A 20,747-nucleotide genomic window follows, 5' to 3' on the forward strand; every position below is an offset into this window, starting at 1 on the left:
TCCATCCTGCACTGCTCGGCCCATCTGTCTGACCTTACTGAACCTCTTCATGGGTCAAAATCCCCCAAGCCCAACCAGATCACGTGAACAGCCCAGTTGTCGGTCAGGCTGTACTGGTTTGGCACAGAACAGGACCACAAGCCCTGGAAGAAAAGTCTCCCCTGCACTAATTTCCCTCTTCATGTGAAAGAGAAGCACTCTAAACACAAGAGGAGGAACAAATCCAACTAATTTATTACCACATGGCCAAAAAGGTCAGTGCATGACAAAAGCCCTCCTGTTGTGAAGACGAGTGTTGTGGAATGGCCTCGTCCAAGCTGAGTCTCGGTGACTACTGCAGCATTAGACATGGTTCAAGCTGAGCAGAAACTTGAAGGTAGAACTAGTTTCAGAACAAGGACTTTGTTCTTATTTTTTGTTCTGCTGTGACTTTATTGAGTGAAGCCTCTTATCAGTTTGCATTATAAATTGGCCCAAAAGTCTAGCTGACACAAATTGAATTTCTCTTAATTTGTTGACCATTATGTTGCTATTTTGAGTAAAGCAATACTGACTTCTGACTTCCTGTAGCACTTTGTATGGCTCAGTATAAATGGATAGCCATAAAATCTGATAACAGTCTGAGGATGAGGTGTCTTTTAATACCTGTAGAGACCCCATGATTCTTTATCTCGTGCCAACATTTCCATCAGCCTCTCGGTCTGGCAATCAACAAATGGGTTGGACTAATGGGCTAATCCCATATTAGTCCAACGTATTGTCCTGATTTGAGCATGTGCAAATCTTCTGTTGTTGAGTTTTTAGGCTACACATGGTCTGTGCATCGCTTTGAAGACATGGGTAGAAGAAGACATTTACATCAGGGTAAACTTGTGGACACAAGTCTTCGGTAAACATTATACTGGTTAAACTTAAGCATTGCTAATTTGAGCTTGTTAGCAGGTTAATAACATCATTTGTATTGAGTAATACAACAGGTACTTGTGCATCATGGTATGGAAGCAGAGAAAACCTCAAGTTCTTTTGAAAACCATCTGAACTGTTGAAGACTTGACTGCTCAAAGTGGCTTTTTCTGTTGATAGAGAAAGATCGAGTTGGTTACTAAAAAGTAGTTGATCTTTGTGAGAGAGAGAGAGAGAGAGAGAGAGAGAGAGAGAGAGAGAGAGAGAGAGAGAGAGAGAGAGAGAGAGAGAGAGAGAGAGAGAGAGAGAGAGAGAGAGAGAGAGAGAGAGAAAGGGGATTGCGTGACCCGGCAGCTCTCTTCCGTCCGGCCACAGACCTGCACATGCTGACAGATTTATTGATACAATAATCACAGTGTAGTTTACTATATCAGCCCACTCTGCTCTCTGCACAGGCAGCTCCTGTAATTGGCTTTTACACCTGGAACTGACTATAAACTTCACATAACTTCACACTTTAACTGAAAATATGACTTTGACATTAACATGATTTATTTATCATAGGTGGTGATAGACAGCGATGGTGGATTTACACTGAAGAGCAGCAACAGCAGCTATTAATGAGGCAAATTAGAAATTGGTATTTTACATTTTGGAATTATAATGCTTGCAAGTGTGTGTTGATGTTAAGTGTTGGACTGAAAAGGATTTAGAAAGTTACAGAGAGATGTCAAGGCAGCTAAATCAAACAGGGCAGTGGCCCTCAGGCCTTTTGCTGGACAGTAAAGTGTTGGACAGGTCCCATCAGAGCCCCAGGCAAATCCACATCATGGGATTCAACGACGGGCTGCCAGGATTCCTGCTTTGTCAGGGTGGTTGGCTGGGTAGAAGTGTGGCTCACTGGTTGGTCCCTTTGCTGGTTAGCTCTGGTGATCAGTATTCAGGCCACGTCTTACTGTGCCTGTCTCAGTCTAAACAAAGGGCTGATCAGGGATGCTAGGCAGCAGGCATGAGTATTCACCGAGCTAAAACACTCCATAGAGGTGGATGCGCTTGCCCTTCTTCAGACTCAGTGTCTCAGTGTCTCTGTGTTTGCTTGTTTACCGTGCCATGAAATGGAGTGAGTGTGTATTATTGTGCCAGTGGAGCAAATGCAAATACCCTCCCCTGAAGGGGGAGACCTATTCCACTCAGCTAGGGAATGCTGTCGGGTTAATCAAACGCAGTGTTGCATGTTGCACTACGGTAAAAACATTGAATCCTTCTAGTGAGATCCCTTTTTTGTGCATTTTAACTGCACAACACACAAGCTGACATTTTTCATACACCACTTACGCTTAAGCAGAGTACGTAACATGATCATATCAATAAGTAGTAACTTTGTAAAAGTTTTACAAAATAAGAATAGAAATTGTTACCTGGAAGTGGCCTAATGAAAATGAAGAAAGTAAGGCTGAAACCAATGTATATGAAACAGGTATTGGGAGCATGAGCTCACTGGAAAGTAGTAATGAAGGTCAGAATTAACTTGAGCAACACAGGGGAAATTTAGCCCAGATTCAGCCCTAATTACTGTTGTCCCTGACCTTTACCACCATCACCAGTATCTCATCCATCCTGACTCTCCTGCCTTTTGCTAATTATCATGATGGAGGGGAGGCAGCTGTCCACGGTCAGTGAAAGTATCGTAACCCCCTCTTTATGACGCGCTCTTAGAATCTCTGGCAAATCTGTCAAAATAAAAAGAAAACAAAGGTTTGACTTTCTCTTTCAAAACACTCATTGACGTGTGCAGAACAGGGAGTTTGAATAATGAAATAAAATAGCTTTTGTTTTGCCAAATTAAGAAAAAATTCCAACTCATTCAGTCTTGTGGTTTAAAAAAGAAATCATTCAACATTCTCTCCAGCACTCCCTGAGGCTGTTTTCTTTTATTAAGAGCTTTTACTATAGGCTTACTAATCGCATATGTCAAATGAAAGAAAGCAGCCATTCATTCTTGACAATAGGCATTTTATGGTGGCCTCCGCTGTGGTGTTGGCTACAGAGAGCTACACCGCAACTGTTTTTCTCAGTTTGTTCTCCTTTCAAAGTTAAAGCTAAAATATCAAAACACCCCATGACAGTTAATTACATCTTATCCTTAAGATACAGTAACAGAAGTTTCTAAATAAAAGAATTTGGACCGTTTTCCCTCGTGTTGAACAGGAGCCTCTCTCTCTCTCTCTCTCTCTCTCTCTCTCTCTCTCTCTCTCTCTCTCTCTCTCTCTCTCTCTCTCTCTCTCTCTCTCTCTCTCTCTCTCGCTGGCTGAGCTGGTCTTCAAACGTTAACGCTTGATTACATTTTATCTTGTTTGGCAGCACTGCCAATGGCTGGCAGGTCCCATCTATAACCCCATGCTTTGTAACAATGCAGCAAAATAGACGTTTCCACTTCTCTCTCCTTCTGCCTCTTTTGGCAAAATCTTCATGTCTTTGCTTTTCATTAACATCACCTTTTGCATTAATAATTTGTTTATTCAAATGAGCTTCCTGAGAGTTTGATCGCTTTTCTGCTGCACTGAATACATTAATCGCAGTAATCTAAAGGTACATAATAGAACATCATTTATTTATCAAGAAGGAGCACGAAGACTATAATATGTTCCTTAATGGCCTCTTAAAAGTATGGTTTTAAGACGTGGTCTTTATTGTATTGTCTTTGTGACGTGAGACTCTAAATTCAAAATAAATAGAGCATATATTTTAACAATAGAAAAAAGACCATTAATAAAGGTACCATTACTGCAATGGAATGACATGCAATTAATGACGTGCTAGCATGCCCATGGGAAGAAACATTAGACAAAAGCGTGCCGGAAACACTGAGTGGGCTACCCCAGTGTCCCAGTGGGCAGGCTATAAATACCACTGTGCTTCTTTCAGATATTAAAGCTGGGTGATGACATGTAGTTGGCAGACCTTTGATCACTTTCTCCAGACTCCCTTTAGTTTCACATGCTCTCACAAATGGAAATCTTTATATGCTTTGTATTTTAAGGAGCAGATTTCCTCTACAGTGCTTCAGTACACTGAAAGTGCAGTGCTTCGCCTGTTCCTTTGTCACCCGCTGTGGAATCAGTGTGAATATTACATACGATTTACAAACAGATTTAGTCTTGTCTATAAAGTCTTGAGCTCTGTTTCCAGGGGAAATGGATATAAATACTGGTATCATCCAACAGGAATTCTTGTGCTCAGATGGTTTCTGGTAATAATTTACATTTTTGTTGATGTTTCTCTTCGTAGTTTTTGTTTACATCATGACTGAACATCAATGTACACCCATGTTTCAGCTGTGTAAAGAATCCCTTTACCTTAAAACAAATATTGTTCTCTTGTTGAGAGAGATGCCCAACCTCACCCTTTGGTGAGGACGGTGTGCTTGGTTTCATCACATTTTCTTTTAAATGCTGGAGAAATCTTGTTTGGTCACAATGGTTTCCATTTCACCAACTGCTTCATTTCATATTCATTGGGTAGATGTAAGGGGGAAGGAAAAAAAAAACAACCCGATGACATGTCCTTGACTTTCAATCTCATCTTAAACATGAGTCTCATCTCTTATGTGCGTGACGGCCACACAGAGCCAATCGCTTCTCAGTTTTAGATCCAGTCTGTTTACAGGGATCCTGCAGTCACTGGACAAGGCAATTTTTCTCCGTCCTGCTTATGCGTGCACAGTATACATGAAACTGTTCCAGGGGTAAAGAGGTTAACTCTCGCATGATTATTTCTCAGCTAAGGAGATAAGGAGATAGCAAGAACATTTTTCATGGAAATGCTTTTGAGCACAGTCAAGTAGGCTAGAGGATCATGCTCATGAAGGATTTTTTTCTTTCTTCAGTGCACTACTCTTTATCCCATCCTGGTTTAAAAATTAAACAAATATATCAACTGTTCTCATAGTTGTGTTGACAGTGTTATGACAAACTGAGAAGAGATAAAATACCTGGTGATCAGAGTTTTTTGTGTTCCCTCTCTCGGATGTGTTGAAATTATTTGGAAAAATACAATGTCAGGCCTTTGTTTTTCGCTTTTGTATCAGGATCACATGTTTAATTTTGGTGAATTAATTTCACAATTTTCCAAAAAAATCTGTTTTTCTTATTTTCTCTGCGTTCACCATAACCACACTGTACATAGTGGCTCTGTGTAAATTATTAGAATATGGAAAAATATATATATTTGCCAGATGCTGCATTTTCACTGCATAAACAAGTCTGTACTTAAATAATTTAGATTTTTCATACAAAAAAAAATACATTTTCTGTCCATATTATGACAAGGAAACAGTGAGGCATGTGATTGTGATCCAGAGAAGCTGTGGAGAAATTCAACCTGACAGCAAGAAGTAGGTGATCATGAAACAGTAATGGGAAGTCGAAAAAAAAAAAGTTTTCAGGGGCTGCTGTTGTTAGCAGTGACATGATCCCTGTGTTCCTTTGGGAGTCAGTGTGCAGGATGGCGGTCAGGGGTGGAATGTGCTCCCAGCTTGGAAAGGTCCTCCTTGCTGCCAGCTCTACTTAGAAAAGGGTCTGGTCAGCCACAGAAACTCAATCTTTCACTCCTACTGGCCTCTTGCAGCTGGTGGAGAAGTAAAGACTGATAATGATTAAGAAATTCAGAGGACTAAGGTCTTGCGATAGAGTGTGAAGACTCATCGTGACTAATGTGATCATTGTGAGTTTATGGCTGATTATACATTTTCTTTCCGACTAAAATTAATACATATAGCCTGGATTCTTCACCCCTGAATCTGCGATGGTACAATTTGTGTCTTTTACTTCATCACATTTATCCAATTGAAATACAAGCCCTAACTCTTACCCTACTGCTAACCCTAACACATGGCTGCCAGAAATTATGCAGACAAAATGGAAAGTAGTATGTTCACCTATATTCCAGTTAATGCAGACCAATTAAACACATTCCCACTGGTGAAGAAAAAGAAAATCCTGGGTTGAATGGATTTTTGACCAGTGGGAATGCATTCATTCAGCTGTGGGTGTATCTCCATCTTCTGCTCTGGTTAGTTCACACATGAGCGGGTTAAGAGGTTACACCCCCTTCTCTCTCTCTCTCTCTCTCTCTGTGCTTCTCTAATCTCTGCCTGTCAACATCAGTGTGTTAGATGCCGACAGTCTCTGTGACATATAAGAACGAAACAATCCGAGAGTACAGCGACTCAGGACACCAAGGCCATAAACACAGGGGTCTTTTGACTGGCACTGGTACACACACACACATGCTTTGCTGCCAGAAAAACCTGGTGTGGTTTTAACGCAATATATAATGCATCAGGCTTCACTGACTCCCTCGTGGCATGCAATGGAAAAACAGTGCACTTGTCTCCAAAATAGTATTGAAATATAATTCATTTTATCTGAGCATTTTGGGAATAGCTATGATGTTTTGTATTTACTTCTTTTCTACATTTGTGTCAGTATTAAATATCAGTATTGGTCATTCAATGGAAAGACATTTGCCAAATTTTTATTCTGGATTAATGGCGACTAGTGAAATAACATGAAAATCAGTCAGAAAATGTGCTTATTTTCAACACTATGCTGTAAAATTTATTCAACATCACATTCAACAGATCTTTTGTGTGACACACATCCTCATGTACAGCGTCTCACAAAGCCAAAGCTGTAAATGCAGTGGGCTTTTGACTGGAACTGGCTTTAGTCCGTGCTTTGTTGCCAAAAGTGGTTTTAAGGCAATATATAATGTGTTTGGACTCACTGACTCCCTTGTGGCGTACGATGGAAAAACAGTGCACTTGTCTCCAAAACAGCTTTGAGATGTTGATGAACTATAATGCGTCTTATGTGGGCATTTTGCGGTCGCATGAAGATCTCAAATAAACTGGCATATCAGTCATGAAGTGGAGGCTTGGGCTACCAGTTCTTAAGTCCTTGAGACCTTGCCAATCTCACTAGAGAGGATAGAAACCTGATCATCTGTGTGCTGACATGTGAGGCTTTTCTATTCCACCCCAGCTGTTTATTTCTATGCCCCCTTTTGACCTTCTGAGGCGAGGTGCTGTTTATTTCTCTCAGATCCATCATAGGAGGAGTTCTAGCTCTACTCACCCCTCTCTGAGAGAGTCAGATGATTCTGTAATATGATGAATGCCACAGCTTCTGCTGCAACACACCATAACTCCCCGTGAGCTTTTTGGTATTAGAGGTGGCAGTTGTTCAACGGGCTTTTGCCAAAATAAAGTGTTATGCTTAAAAAGGGAATGGCTGAGGAAGCAGTTCATTACTCTTGAGTCAACAGTTTTTGAGTTCATTCTTGTTTTTTTCTCACTTTTACATCAGTTTTATTCATAAGTTAGAGCATATATATAAGACTAATGAAGCATTTAGTACTTACCTTGTGCCTTGTGTTTTTACAGTCCAATTCATTGTCCAAATTGTGACTGCTGTTGAGGACACACTTACGACCTGGAGCACCTCTGTTCTGCTATTGCCAACCATCTTCCCTCTACAGGGGTTGGCTTTGTTTGCCTTGAATTATCAGCGCCGCCATCTCCCAGTGAAAGCAGCAGAGGTCTTTCACTATGTCCGATGCCTTGTAGCATGTGCTTTACTTGTCCCCTTTTTGACCCCCGGTTGGCCTTCTCCTCAGCCGATGACATACACACAGCTTGCAACTAATGCAGCCGCATTGCATTAGGTCACACGGGTGCATGTCTGACAGAAGGGAAGTCAAACTGGCCTCTTAATTAGCAGCCACGTGTGCTTACAGAAGCTGAACGCTCATGTGTGTTCACAACTGTTCTTGAATGGATAAAGTGAACTTTATACCTCTGCTCCACTCGAACGCCTTGTTGATTTTCACCCCGTCTCAAATGTTGCCAACATGACGTTCCAATACTTTGGTTCCTGTTTTGTTTGTGGTCAAGGGTGTGTCGCCCTTACCTAATTCCTGAGTGGCAAAGCTGCTTGGACTTTGAAGCTCACACTCTGTCTCACACATATACTTTCTGCTAAACCCCTACTGTTAAAGTATAGCTGTGCGTCCTCGTGAGAAAATCATCAGCACGTTGCCAATACAAGTATATCATAACCGATATGTTCAGACATTGCACTTTTATTGAATGTGGCAGATAAGTAATGTGGTTAGACGAAGAAGCAGTGGCCTTGATTGAATTGACAGAAATGTCACTACTGTATTACATGTACATTTTAGCCATCCATCGACTACATGCCGTGGTTTTTTTTCGTACCCAGAAATGCTTTTCTAACCTTTTCTTTTCTCTCTGCAGCCGTGCAATCAAGACCAATCAGGATCTGCTTCCAGAAACTCCCTGGACAAACATCTTCTACGATGACTTCTGGGGCACTTTACTCACGCACAGTGGCAGTCATAAGTCTTACCGGCCTCTCTGCACCTTCTCCTTCCGCCTCAACTACGCCGTGGGTGGGCTGGAGCCTTGGAGTTACCACATGGTTAATGTGGCCTTCCATGGAGCTGTGACAGCCCTGTTTACCTCGCTGGCACGCCTGCTGCTTGGAGGAGGCCCGTGGAGCCTCCTCGCCGGCCTCCTCTTTGCTTCTCACCCCATCCACACTGAGGCAGTGGCGGGCGTCGTGGGTCGGGCTGATGAAGGTGCCGCACTGTTCTTTTTGCTGTCCCTGCTCTGTTACATACATCACTGCACACTGCGGGGCCATGCTGGGTCCTGGCGGCTCATGGCGTGGTTCGTGTGCAGCCTGGCCTGCGCTGCCTGCAGCATGCTGTGGAAGGAGCTGGGAGTCACAGTCCTGGCTGTGTCTGCGCTGTACGACGTCTGCGTTTTCCACAAGCTCAAATTGCGACAGGTCGTCATGCTCTTCTACAAGGTAATCAAGTTTGTTCTGTGCCCGTGGTGCTGCCTTTTTTCACACGTATCTGATTTCCTGTGTCTGCTCCCTGACTTCCCAGAATCTGTCGAAGACAATGCAAATATATCCAGATAGATTTATGCTAGAAAAGATGCAAACAGCATATTCTGCTCTAGAACTGTGCACAAGGCACATTCACTGATGATGTCTCACGGCCTAACGGGGATCTCCGGCAGTTGCTGGGTATTCTGAAAAAAAAGATGATGATTATCATATAGCAATAAAGCCTCCCTAATGCTTTTATCTTAGTCGTTATAATCTAAGCCTAAAGATTAAACTGAGTTAATGTGTAACGTGGTCACAGTCTGGTATGTTGCATAATTTCAGGTCCTGATTTCATTGCAATTCAGTCTCTAATCTGTCCACATTTAACAGTGAGATACGCTATTTTCTTCCATCTGATTGAGGTTTGTAAGAAAAGTTCCAAAGAACAGATTAAGTCATTCAATTAAACCAAACTCAGTGGAAGAATGTAGCTAACTGCTCATTGACCCACATTTTTAGTGATGGTTAATGTGTGTTTATAGAGTGTCGTGATGAAAAGTGAGCTGTTAGCCACATGTTACACATTAGTATTGGAACAGAACGTTCTGTTTTCATGTGTTATGGGTTCATGTGTATATTAACATGTGTGTATATATAACAGAAGAAATAGTTGAGGTAAGAAAAAGTGATGACCACTTCATATTTTCTTGTCACTTTTGACAAATCCAGCCATTAAGCACCCTTTTTCCTCCAACAGCTCCTGTCAGATGTATTTGCTGTCTAGTCAATGTCACATCCCTGACGCTCAGTCCATCATTACAAATTCAACAGGACATTTGCACTTATGTGGCAGAAGAGCTCAGACGCAGCCAGTGAGACGGAGAGGACACATGAAGGGACAGGTGTCAGCGAGGACAGAGACTGATGTTAACATCTGTCCTCAGTGAATCCATCAGGACCAGATCGTGCCAAGTGCACGTCTGAATGTGTCTTTTGATCTGATCACAGCAACCACATTGGGAAGCGGGTTTGAGGACGCATTTTGTCCACATTCCTGAGCTGCATGAACGCAGTATAGTTCTTAGAATGGTCCTACTCTGCTGACGCCATGTGACCCGTGGTAGTTTCACAGTTTTTAAACTTATCAGCACTCATTCATCCATTGTTTCTTTAGCCACCACCACAATATTAAGGCCCCGTCCCATTTCTCCCGCTTAAAATGTCCACTTGGTTTGGAGTGTTCTCAACTGTAAATTCCCCTCGTTGAGGTAAGTGGCTTCCCTATGGAATTGGGACACCACTGTATGCAAATTAGTGTAGTGAACGTAACGAACGTGCTAACCTACGTCACATGTTGACAATTCTAGCGGTGGAGCGCTCAGCAAATAACTGCTAGCTAGCTAGTTAGCTAGCTGCTTTCATAAATCGTCAGTTATTTTCTGACATTAGTCTTTGGATCAAACTAACATATTCCAACACATGCTTATTTGCGAAAATATATTACAACACAATCGTTCCTCTGCAGATGTGGCCGCCATCTTTTTGAAAAAAATCCTCAGCCGGCTCGCAGAGTTTGCTAAGCATCATGGGTAATTTCATCTTCCACTTCGTTTTTAGCACACACCAGAGCTCACTACATTTTGAGGGTTGATTATAAGGGGAAAATCGTACTACCCCTTGCTCCCCCCTACACAAGAATTTATGGTTAGGGCAAACATTTAGGGTTAGGGGAGTTATTGGGACGGGACAGCATATGATTTTGGTTTTTTTTTCATCACAAGGAGGACTCTCTTCTTTATCTTTCTCTTTCTCTTACTCTGTCACCTGCAAACACGGGCACATACACTTTCACTCACATAAATACGTTGACACATCCAGGACATAATTTATCGCCATACTTTGCATGATGTGGTTACGGTTGGATCACTGAGGACAGGTGTCAATAGCAGGTCTGAACGGGACCCAAAAAGCCAAGAGAGACAGAAACATGAGAGAAAAAATATTCAATTGAAGTGCAGATCATACTTTAGGTTCAACTCTTGTGTGGTAATGAAGACTGATAGCCTCTGGTGCTGCTACTGCCTTCTCCACACTGTCCTCTCGTGATTTAAGCCTTATCTGACTCTGTGTCCTCTGGAGTACAGCCCATCCATTGCTGTAGGCAGACAGGCCTTCTAATGGCTTGTCAGGCTTGGCTAGACCAGAGGAAACAGGGCCAAAGGGGCTGAAGAAGATGATGCCTCACAGCTGACACATTTCAACTTTCTGATTAAAATCCAAAAACCTTGCTGATCCAGTCGTCCTTCAAAGAATAAAATCGACTAGTAACAATCCTGGCACGGAGCAGGCTCTTCAGATTGCTTTCATGGTTTGCCATTCTGCGTAATGAACCTGGCAAGTGTCTCCAGAGACAGATGTTTGCACAGCACAGTAGCTGTGATATTTTGTGTTTTTGATAGAATATGATTCAGTGATGATCTATCGAAATTTGATATGAGTATATCTTACATGAGGTGTAGCTCGAAATTGCCTATACAGACGTTCAGTAACAACATAAAGTATCACATTGAACGTATCTTGTTTCTCGATAGACCTATAAACCTAAATTTGTAGTACTATATAATGTTTGAAAAGAGACATTTTGTTTTATTTTATACAGCTCAGTCAATAGGGAACTTTGCAGTGAGAAGACAAATTAGGAAATGTGCAGTTTGTTGTCACTTTTGGAAAACAACCTTTTTTTCTGAGGCTGCAGACGCAGGTTTGCAACTTTTTGCTGACGTTGGCCATGACTGTATCGTGTCGTGTCATTAGGAGGACAGACAACACACAAGTCAACACAGCAGAAAAGACAGAGTCTTATCACCTCTAACACATTAACCTCAGTGGTTTGTTGTGTTTCTCTACCTTAGGATAACAGTAATTATTAGTAGTCTGATCCAATCATCTTTCCTTATGGCTAATAAGTAATGCAGCATGTCCACTCCATCTCTGTGAAGAGAGGCACTTACTTTGACTGATGATGAGCAAAGGGAGTTATTCCTCAAGGCGAATTTAGCCTTCAGCTGCCTGTGTGATCATTAATTTTTGCTCAGAGCTGCAAATGATCTCAGTGAAAATAAACACAGGCTTGAGATCTATCAGGTGCTGAAAACTTGGCCGCTAATTCTGCAATACATATTGTACCAATAAGAAAGCCGCACAGTGACATTTATGTTCTGTGATAAAAGGCAAACTCGGCACAAAGGCATGAAAAAGGGAAATGTCACCGTGTCTCAGGCTTTCCTTCGTTGGAGAACACAACATCCATGCATCAGTCGGACTAAAGAGGCCAGTTTGTTGCATGACAGACAGACCACAGTGGAACAGTGCTTCATTTTATTACTGAGCTCTTCGCTCAGCTCAAGTCGTTTGACATTCAGCATTGGAAATTTGTGAACAGGGTCTTTTTATCTGATTGTGGCGTACGTACAATTACATTAGAGTTTTATATCTGCTACAAATCTCCCATTTTGTCATTACTGCTTCTGTGTGCACTTTGAAGGTTGTAGGCTGGAAGCATCACTGTTATTCACTGGAGGTCCATAACTCATTTCACCACAACTTAAACTGCAGACTATTCATGCAAATCAATGGGTAATGCATGCATATTATCTTGATTTATTTGTTAAATTTTGCCTGACTTTAAATTTATATAACAGATCTTGGAACAGTAGAATTCGTGCAAAAAAGCTTTAGCAATTCCTGAGGATTGAGGCAAATCAAATTCAAAAACTGATATTTTACATTAAAAAAAAAACAGGTTTGAACTGGGTAAGATCAAACTGTCGAATTGAATAGGCTGTAATTCATTTGTGTGCTGTGCATGTGCTAGCTTTTGTCTGCACAGTGTCAGCATCACAGTTTACATGTATCCACTTCTCCAATTCTCCAACTTAAATTGTCCCAGGGCCAGTGATCTTATAAAAGGGATTAGACAAACACGAGCCAACTCTATATGCAGAAATATTGGCCACAGTCTGCAGCACTTTAAGGATAAGTATTCATTTCGCCACAGGGCTGTATCTTTGTGTTCATGTTTGTGGTACTGGAACTGCACTGGCTTAAAAAAAAAAAAAAAAAAATGAGAGAAAATGAAGGGAATGCGAGAAGGAAACAATAACACCCAGACTGTAATAGAATAAGCATATGCTGGATGAACAGTGACCCTGGAGTCAAAGCTCTTTGCATCATGTGGCTTCTAAAGGCTTTTATTAAGAGATTTGGTGTAACCTTTGGATGCCTGGGTTGTGTTCTGGTGTAATCTGTCGTAGTCTTTCGATAAATCAGTCGACCACAACCATATTTTATGAATATATGCAAAGCAAACCCCTATTTCATACGGAATGGGCCTGTGCAAGTAGCAGTTTTATGACCCATAATCCCCTATATACATTTCAACAAGCATTACATTACACCCTTCCCTTTTCCTCCCTCCCATCGTTAGTCTGTATGTTTAGTGTCCAAACTACCAGTGCTTTCAGTGTTGACAACCGGTGCCAATGTCAGTCGACAGTGTATAATATGTTTGTAATTAGTTCTTTCCAAGACCTGCACTGTCTTTAAAAGCCGTCATTAAATTGTTTACCCAAGCTGACCTTTACAATGGTGAGATTCAACAGTTGCCTTTGTGTCTGATTAAAGCATTTATGGCCATATGTTCTTATGCTTTGAGCAACTCGCAGGCAATGAGTTTATAGCATTCAGATGTAACAAAGTTGGCAACAGGGAGTGTGTGTGTGTGTGTGTGTGTGTGCGGTACAGCCACAGTTTATGTGGAAAAAATATGCTTTTTACGAGGCTGTTCCTGCCGAAGACTCATTTTCAACAACAGATACTGAAACACAATTAGAGTTCCTAATTTAGTGGAGGAAATGTTTGTGTTTTTTTAGATTATTTCAAAATGGTTATTCTAAAATTAAATGTTTGTCTTGAGATTTCCTCTCTTTCATCTTTATGTCAATTTTATTTTTTTTTTTAAGTTTCACCATCACAAAATACCTGTTTTTAGAGGACGAGTGACTTGTCGGACTGAGGAGATGATGCCGTTTGTTGACGTGCAGGTTCAGTATGAGTCAAAGCCCCTGAGGGAGCTGCACTCCTGACATGACCGTGACAACAACGACCCTTTGAAAACACGATACAGAAATCCGATGCTTTGAAGGAGTAAACGGCATAAAGAGATATTATCTTGGTGATGTCATGTTAATGCTTTGCATCCATTAGTACAACCTGAGCATACTGCGCCTCACATATATCTTCAGAGGAACTTGAGATGTTCCTTTTGCTTTTTGCTTTTGTTCACATTCAACAACCAGCAACGCAACCACTGGAAACTGATTTTCAAATCTGGGACAAGACCCAGCTGGCCCTCAGTGAATGTCAAGCATACTCACTTTATCTTTTCACACCTCCCATTTTCTGTTCACACTTTGGCTATTAGTTCAAGGTCACTGCTCCAGGCATGTGTGTGTTATATGTTTGGAGGGTTACAGAGTTAACCTGGACTGTGAGCTCAGGTGTTATGGAGTTGTCGAGGCCAGCGAGCTCTGACCTCAGGGATGTCGGAGATGGAACAGCAGACCTGAGATGGGAGGTCCCTCCAAGCGTGTATAAGTGCGTACTGCTTGCCGTGGTTGTGTACATGTATGCAGCACACACCCAGCATACACAATATGACATACACACATACCATCGCAGTGTATTAGATGAGGTGAATGGAAATACAGCCCACCACATGCATTCTTACCTAGGGCTCCACAGATGCTCCTCCATGCTCTAATGGCTCCTGTCACAGTGTGATAGATTGGGCCTGGTGGGCTCAGCTCGTGCCCCCTGCCCTCACCCACCTGCCTCTCACATGGGGATACACACCACCTCCTCTGGTCTGTAGAGGGAGATGGACAGTCAGACGCATGCACACTGGAAACAAAGCTGTAACGAAACGAAAAGATTAACACGTTAAAGGGAAAGTTGGGGATATATGCAGCTGAATCACAGACTGTGTATAAAAATGGACTTCATTTTCCAGTTGAAAAACCATTTCACCGGATTACCTGCAACCAGGCACCTATTGCAAGACACCTCTAAATTGAGACATCATTTACAAAATGTACATTATGTTCTATAAAAGAAGACCTAAAGTAGTAATTGAGACTTATTATCTCCTCATATTTTCTCCTCAGGAAAATATTTACTGATAATATGAATCAAATGAGAAATAGAAGCGCATTTTCCCATAGACTTTTTTTCAACCACTGCTACTTCTATCCTTATTCCTATAGGCTTCCCTTTCCAAACAAGAAGACTTTGTCCATTTTATTTGCTGTCTATGAGTTATATTGAGTGTTAGATATGTAGGTTGTCATGACTCTAATATCTTTGCATAAACATGTGGAATAAATTAGCACAAAGGGAGGGAATATTGTAGTAATTATGAAGTTGCCAGGCAATGGGCAGATATTCCTGCTATGTGCATGGTCCAGCCAAGACAGCATGTAACCCTCTGTAAAACCACAACAGGAATTCTTCTTCTTCTACTGTAATGAGTAAATAGAGGTGGTCTTATTAAGAGACCTTAAGAGGTGGTGCTTATCTTTGAACAAAGACGAGTTTGCTGATTTCCACTCTTTCCAGTCAGTTGCTAAGTCAAGCTAACCAACTGCCAGATTTATAGTTAATGAGCATGAGACATGAGAGTCATACTGCATGTATCTTTTCATGTCTCTCTCTCTCTCTCTCTCTCTCTCAGCAGGGAAGGGCATTTGCATATTTTCAAAATGTCAAAGTATTTCTTTTAGACGTGGTTTGAAAATGGATAAGGGCTGTTTCTCCATCTGTCTCATTCTGAAGAAAAGCATTATAAAGGCGGCAGTAATCGAGAAGACATTCCACTGATGATCGAACAGGACTCTCACTCCCAGAATGTCATAGCTTTGGGGTAAAATGAGGCAAGTGCAGCCACAGTGATGGAAAGTGACTTGAGCTGGGTCTGCTTCAGTCTGCCGTTTATTAGACTTAAGAGAACCTGACAGGCACTGGGCCAGGGAAAACCGGCACTGTAACCCTGACTTTGCAGCGAGACGATGGAAACGGAGACGAAAAAGAATGGAGCCTATAACAAAATATCACGCTGGTGTAAAAACAGATGCAAAATACAGAACAAGCCTCACTTTGCTTATGGCTAAGAAATGACTGCATACCCCAATTCTTTTTATAGCCAGCATGTCTGAAAATCGATGGTGGCATTTTATATAAGACCTCAGCTCAGGAAAAGAATGTTCTACAGCACCAGCGTGCAATTGTACAACTCTTTTGCACGAGCATTGAGTTTTCTTTAATGAAGATGAGAACAGATTTACTTGTCATTAATCTTTCACAGGGACAGTTCATTCTAACTCACTAATATTACAACCACTAACTCACAGTAATGAAATAACCACCATTGGACAATTTAGATTTCCTTCCTGCAGACATTACTGAACCATGTGGGGTTTTTCCACCGTAGCACAAATATCTGTTGATGTTCCAAATGTTGAGTTTTTCAAACTGTAGCTTACTTGAACACAACTGAAATACACCTTGGGCCTTTGTTTCACCTGCAGACCATAGCTCTTATTTACGGCAATAAACTGGCCTGTAGAATGAGTAAGGAAGAAGAGTTTTTACTTAAGACCTTCAGACTTATGGGCATACTGTAAAGTGTCATTTCTATACAGGAATTATGAAACTGAAATGGGGCAAAACTAAATGATAACTGACATAATTTCAAACATAGCAGTTGTTATGTAAAGCTCAACAGTATTTTGAATGTGACAACTGCTATAGATCAAAGCCCGATGACAAGTTTAAAGTGCTGCCTGTAAGTCCTTTTTAGAATTTTTTTTTTTTTGTTTTACCAACTTACAGTAAATTAGGCTTTTAAGAATCCTTTTCAAAACAAGCAACCGAGAAACCACTTAACTGCTTCCAAAACTGTTCAGACGGATGAGTGACATGTAATCATTCAGATGCAGAATGGGCAAACTGCCACTTTACACAAACAAAGGAAAAGGAAACAAATCAAGGGCTGTCTGCAGAGCCTCTGTTCTGCCTGGGCTCTCCATTCTCTCGCATAATATTCACAAGTTTTGCTGAAAAGCCGAGTGGTGCAGCCACTTCGATGAATACGTTAGCGGTCTGCTATGGTATTGAGTGAAAATCGCCTCTTGTGCGCGTTGCTACAAAGGAGCACATGCATCTCACCGTTGGACGCTCACAATGCAAAGGGAGGGAACCGAGAAGAATCAGGGCAAAAGAGATGGAGGAGAAATATGTTGAAGAGAAGGAGAGACGTTATTGGATGGAACAGCCAAAGGACGGACAGACCAAGAAAAGAGAGTCTGTTGTTGACATTTTCAGGAGGCGGAGAGAACACACGAGAGAGAGATAAAGTGTGTGTCTGTAGTGCTTCTGTCAGATGAGCTCTACCAATGTCTGTAAACCATCAGCCACTGTTTTCATGGCTGATTAAATTCTGGGGATATGCACGCCTCATATCACACTTGACTTTGCTCTACACTCTACCATTAAGTAGTTAAGAGAGATTTAAATTTAGAATTGTAATCATTCTACTGTCATTTTCTAATGTTTTAATTCTATGCAGCTGTCAAATCAGACATTGTGGTCATTTAACGTAATGTAGAGTTACAGAGACCAACAAAAAACCATAAAGGAGCACACTATGATTAGTGTCTAGAGGTTGATCGCACTATTTATTATTGCCATTCACCAATTATTATTTAGTTAATTGGCCAATTAGTCAATAAAATAGATTTATTTCAGACAAAAAATGTTATATATTTTTAATGTATACATTATTTTTATTTGGAATAATTCTGCACTGCTGTGTTGACACAAAATACAGAGCAGAGATACGGAATTTTAGTGTTGAATGAGATCATAAATGTGATTTAAAGGGGACATATGCTAAATCAACTTTTTAATCATATAAATCATTCTATTTGGGACTCTGGAGGCCATATCAGTCGGAAAAGTGTAAAAGTTCTTTTTACTTAGGACATTAGGACAAAAATAGGGTATAATACGGCCACTTTAAGATAAGCAATTGTGCATTTTTTATTATTAAACTGGGACAAAACAGCGTCATATATTGACCATCAGCTCTACTACTCTTTTAACATTGGCATCAGCCATAGGAATATCCATATCTGCAGACTTCCATTCACAGCAGTTCCATTAGCATTATATTGCACTCTACTCTTTTCTGGATATGATCTATAATGAAGTCTTATATAAGATATTGATGAGACTGTTGAGCTAAATCTGTGCGCAGACAGTGCACTGCAGTATGGTTTCCAACCGTAGCTACATTGCTTCAGTATTTACTGCAGGTGTGATGTGCATGGCCAACCTTATCTGCTCATTATATTCATGGGAGATAGAAGCATGTGGAGTCATGGTGAGGTGCACACTTATCACCTGAGGGTTGCGACTATAGACCCTGCAGAAGTGTAGGAAGAGATAGAAAAGGGTAATTGTTTTTCAAAAACAATAAAACAAGTGTATACGGCTGGAATACTTGTATTACAGTCCCTATGTTTTAGAAATAGCTTCTTTGAGAAGGCAAAGAGGCCATCCCATCATTTCCTCCCATCCTAGTGTACCATCCCGTTGTTTTCTATTCTTTCTGCTTTAAATGCTGAGTTGCAGTTTTTGTCCTTAAATGTTCAGTGGAGCATGTGAATTAAATGGACTCTGGCTCATGCCCAGTTCTAATTTCTCCACTGTGACACATTGGAATGATTGTATGATTATTTCAGCAGGGACGCAAAGCCACATGGGACAATCCACTGGTTGTAAACATGCAAACTGTGCAAACAGTCCATGTCCACATTTGGAACTGTGGAACAAAATTCCAGTAGTATTGAGAAATTTAAATCACATCATGTTACATGATCAGAGCTGGGTTTCATCAGCACTGACATGTTAAATCATTGGCATAGTTTATATTTAACTCCACGCTAAATCTAATTTACAACAGGGTTTTCATGTATTGCACACTGTGTTGTCACCATGGATGTATAATATGAACTGGATAGAGCTCCGCCCCCTCTGCCTTGAAGAAAATGTTTACATGGTGGGTACTGTGGGTACTGCAACATAAAACCCCATAAAAGCCCAAAAGCCCAAAAAGAAATTTTCCCATTGACCACAATAGTAAAAGAGACGCCTGTAAAAGTGTCCACAGGACACCTGGAGACATGGACACAGGCTTGTATAGATCTTTATATGGTAGTGACACTACTGCACATGCTCTATGGGCCCCATAACCCGGAAATAAACGCGGAAGTCAACAAACTTTTTTGGTGCCTGATATCTGTGCCAGCACATCTGGGAATTCTTCTCTCAATCCTCAGATTCATTGGTGATCTTGGAGATCAATGAGTACAATTGAGTTATCATGTTCTTTGGAGGCGTGTGGACCCTCAGAGAGTCACAGAGGGCTAAGGTCAGCATATTCACAGCATCCAAGTATTCTTTTTTTGTAAGTAATGTGCTCTTTGTCTTCATCCATCTCTCTAATGATTTCGCGAGTCTGGGCTAATTTGGTCATTGGCCCTATAAGTTGATGTCACTGGAGAACGCTTGACATTTTTAATTAGGTTGGTTGGAAAAGAAGAGCTTTCTTTATGTGCTTGATATCTTTAAGTGCTCAGTCTGAATGTACACCTTTAAAATTCCTTGCTCTATTATCATGGTGACACAGTATTTATTCTTACTGCCTTGGTGAACAGACAGGATGTTTGTATTACTTGAATAATCATCATGACCAAAGAGGAAAACAAGTAATGTTTTTAATGTGATTATTTTACCGTAGTGATATTTGCAACATGAATTCATGCTTGATGATGAAGTTGCTTGTTGTTGGTCTGTGGTAGCAGCACGTTTTTTTCGCTGACACATTCAAATTCATTGAGTAAGTGTGTGAGGATTATGTTCGTAGGCTCAGGCCGATATTAGATAGTCTCGTATATCATGATGTTTGCCTCAAATAAGGAGAAGGAGAGTAGTTCTGATCATGTTTGAATTGATTAAATAATCAAGATTTTTATCTAACATAGCAATATTTAAGTAACTGGAAGCGGCCGTTATCAGCACCCGCATGTCTTTTAATGTAAAGTTTTGTTTTAAAATATTTAGCAGTATTAGTGCTGATTGTATAATAGCCAAATGTTTATTATGTTCATTCATTTTTACAACATTTTCCCACACGTTGGGACTCGAAACAATACATAATTGATTGGAACATTGAGCAAGATTTTAGCAATCAGGCGTGTTCTCGTGGAGGATACATGCACTGATCCATAGTGAATGCAGGGCATCGTTGTTCCTCTATGGAGGAACATTGAAAACAGAGAGGCTGAGTGGACTGGCTTTGTTTTACTGTGAGAATGAACGAGGCAGAGACGTTTGGATTCTGAGCAGATTGTGGTGGACTTTGCAGGACACATGACGCACAGAATAACATTTAAACAGATGTGTGTGTTACGACTTACTGTGGCTACTCGTTGTAGAGAGGAGACCGACAACAACCGCCGCGTTGCTATAGCGATGCGGCGTTTTTGTCTGTGTTTGTTGTTTATTATAGGAGTAAAAGATTCTGAAGCTGAAACCAAACCTCGATGCAGACAGCAACAATATTGTACTGTGATAAAGCAGTAAAGAACCATGATATCAGCCTGCTTACAAAAACACATAATAGTCATCTACATAACTGTCTAAACAAATAATTGAAATAATCATCTAAATGTAGCTCTAATTAATGTTAGAGAAGCTGTATCTATGTAGCAAGTTGTGTCTGTGTGTGTCTGTCTGTGAACG

General features: G+C 40.9%; 1 protein-coding gene across 1 annotated transcript in view; it reads left to right on the forward strand.

The window, feature by feature from the left end:
- tmtc2b (transmembrane O-mannosyltransferase targeting cadherins 2b) overlaps nt 1-20,747 on the forward strand; it is a gene marked incomplete at both ends in the record, with an annotated part of 89,991 nt that overhangs the window by 32,377 nt on the left and 36,867 nt on the right. The window contains one exon of the mRNA XM_083893093.1: nt 8,222-8,798. Coding sequence (XP_083749219.1) covers nt 8,222-8,798 — 577 coding nt within the window. The remainder of the gene's footprint in view (nt 1-8,221; nt 8,799-20,747) is intronic.

Source organism: Microchirus variegatus (assembly GCF_963457635.1).
Source record: "Microchirus variegatus genome assembly, chromosome: 8".
In the NCBI taxonomy this organism is placed as follows: Eukaryota; Metazoa; Chordata; class Actinopteri; order Pleuronectiformes; family Soleidae; genus Microchirus; species Microchirus variegatus.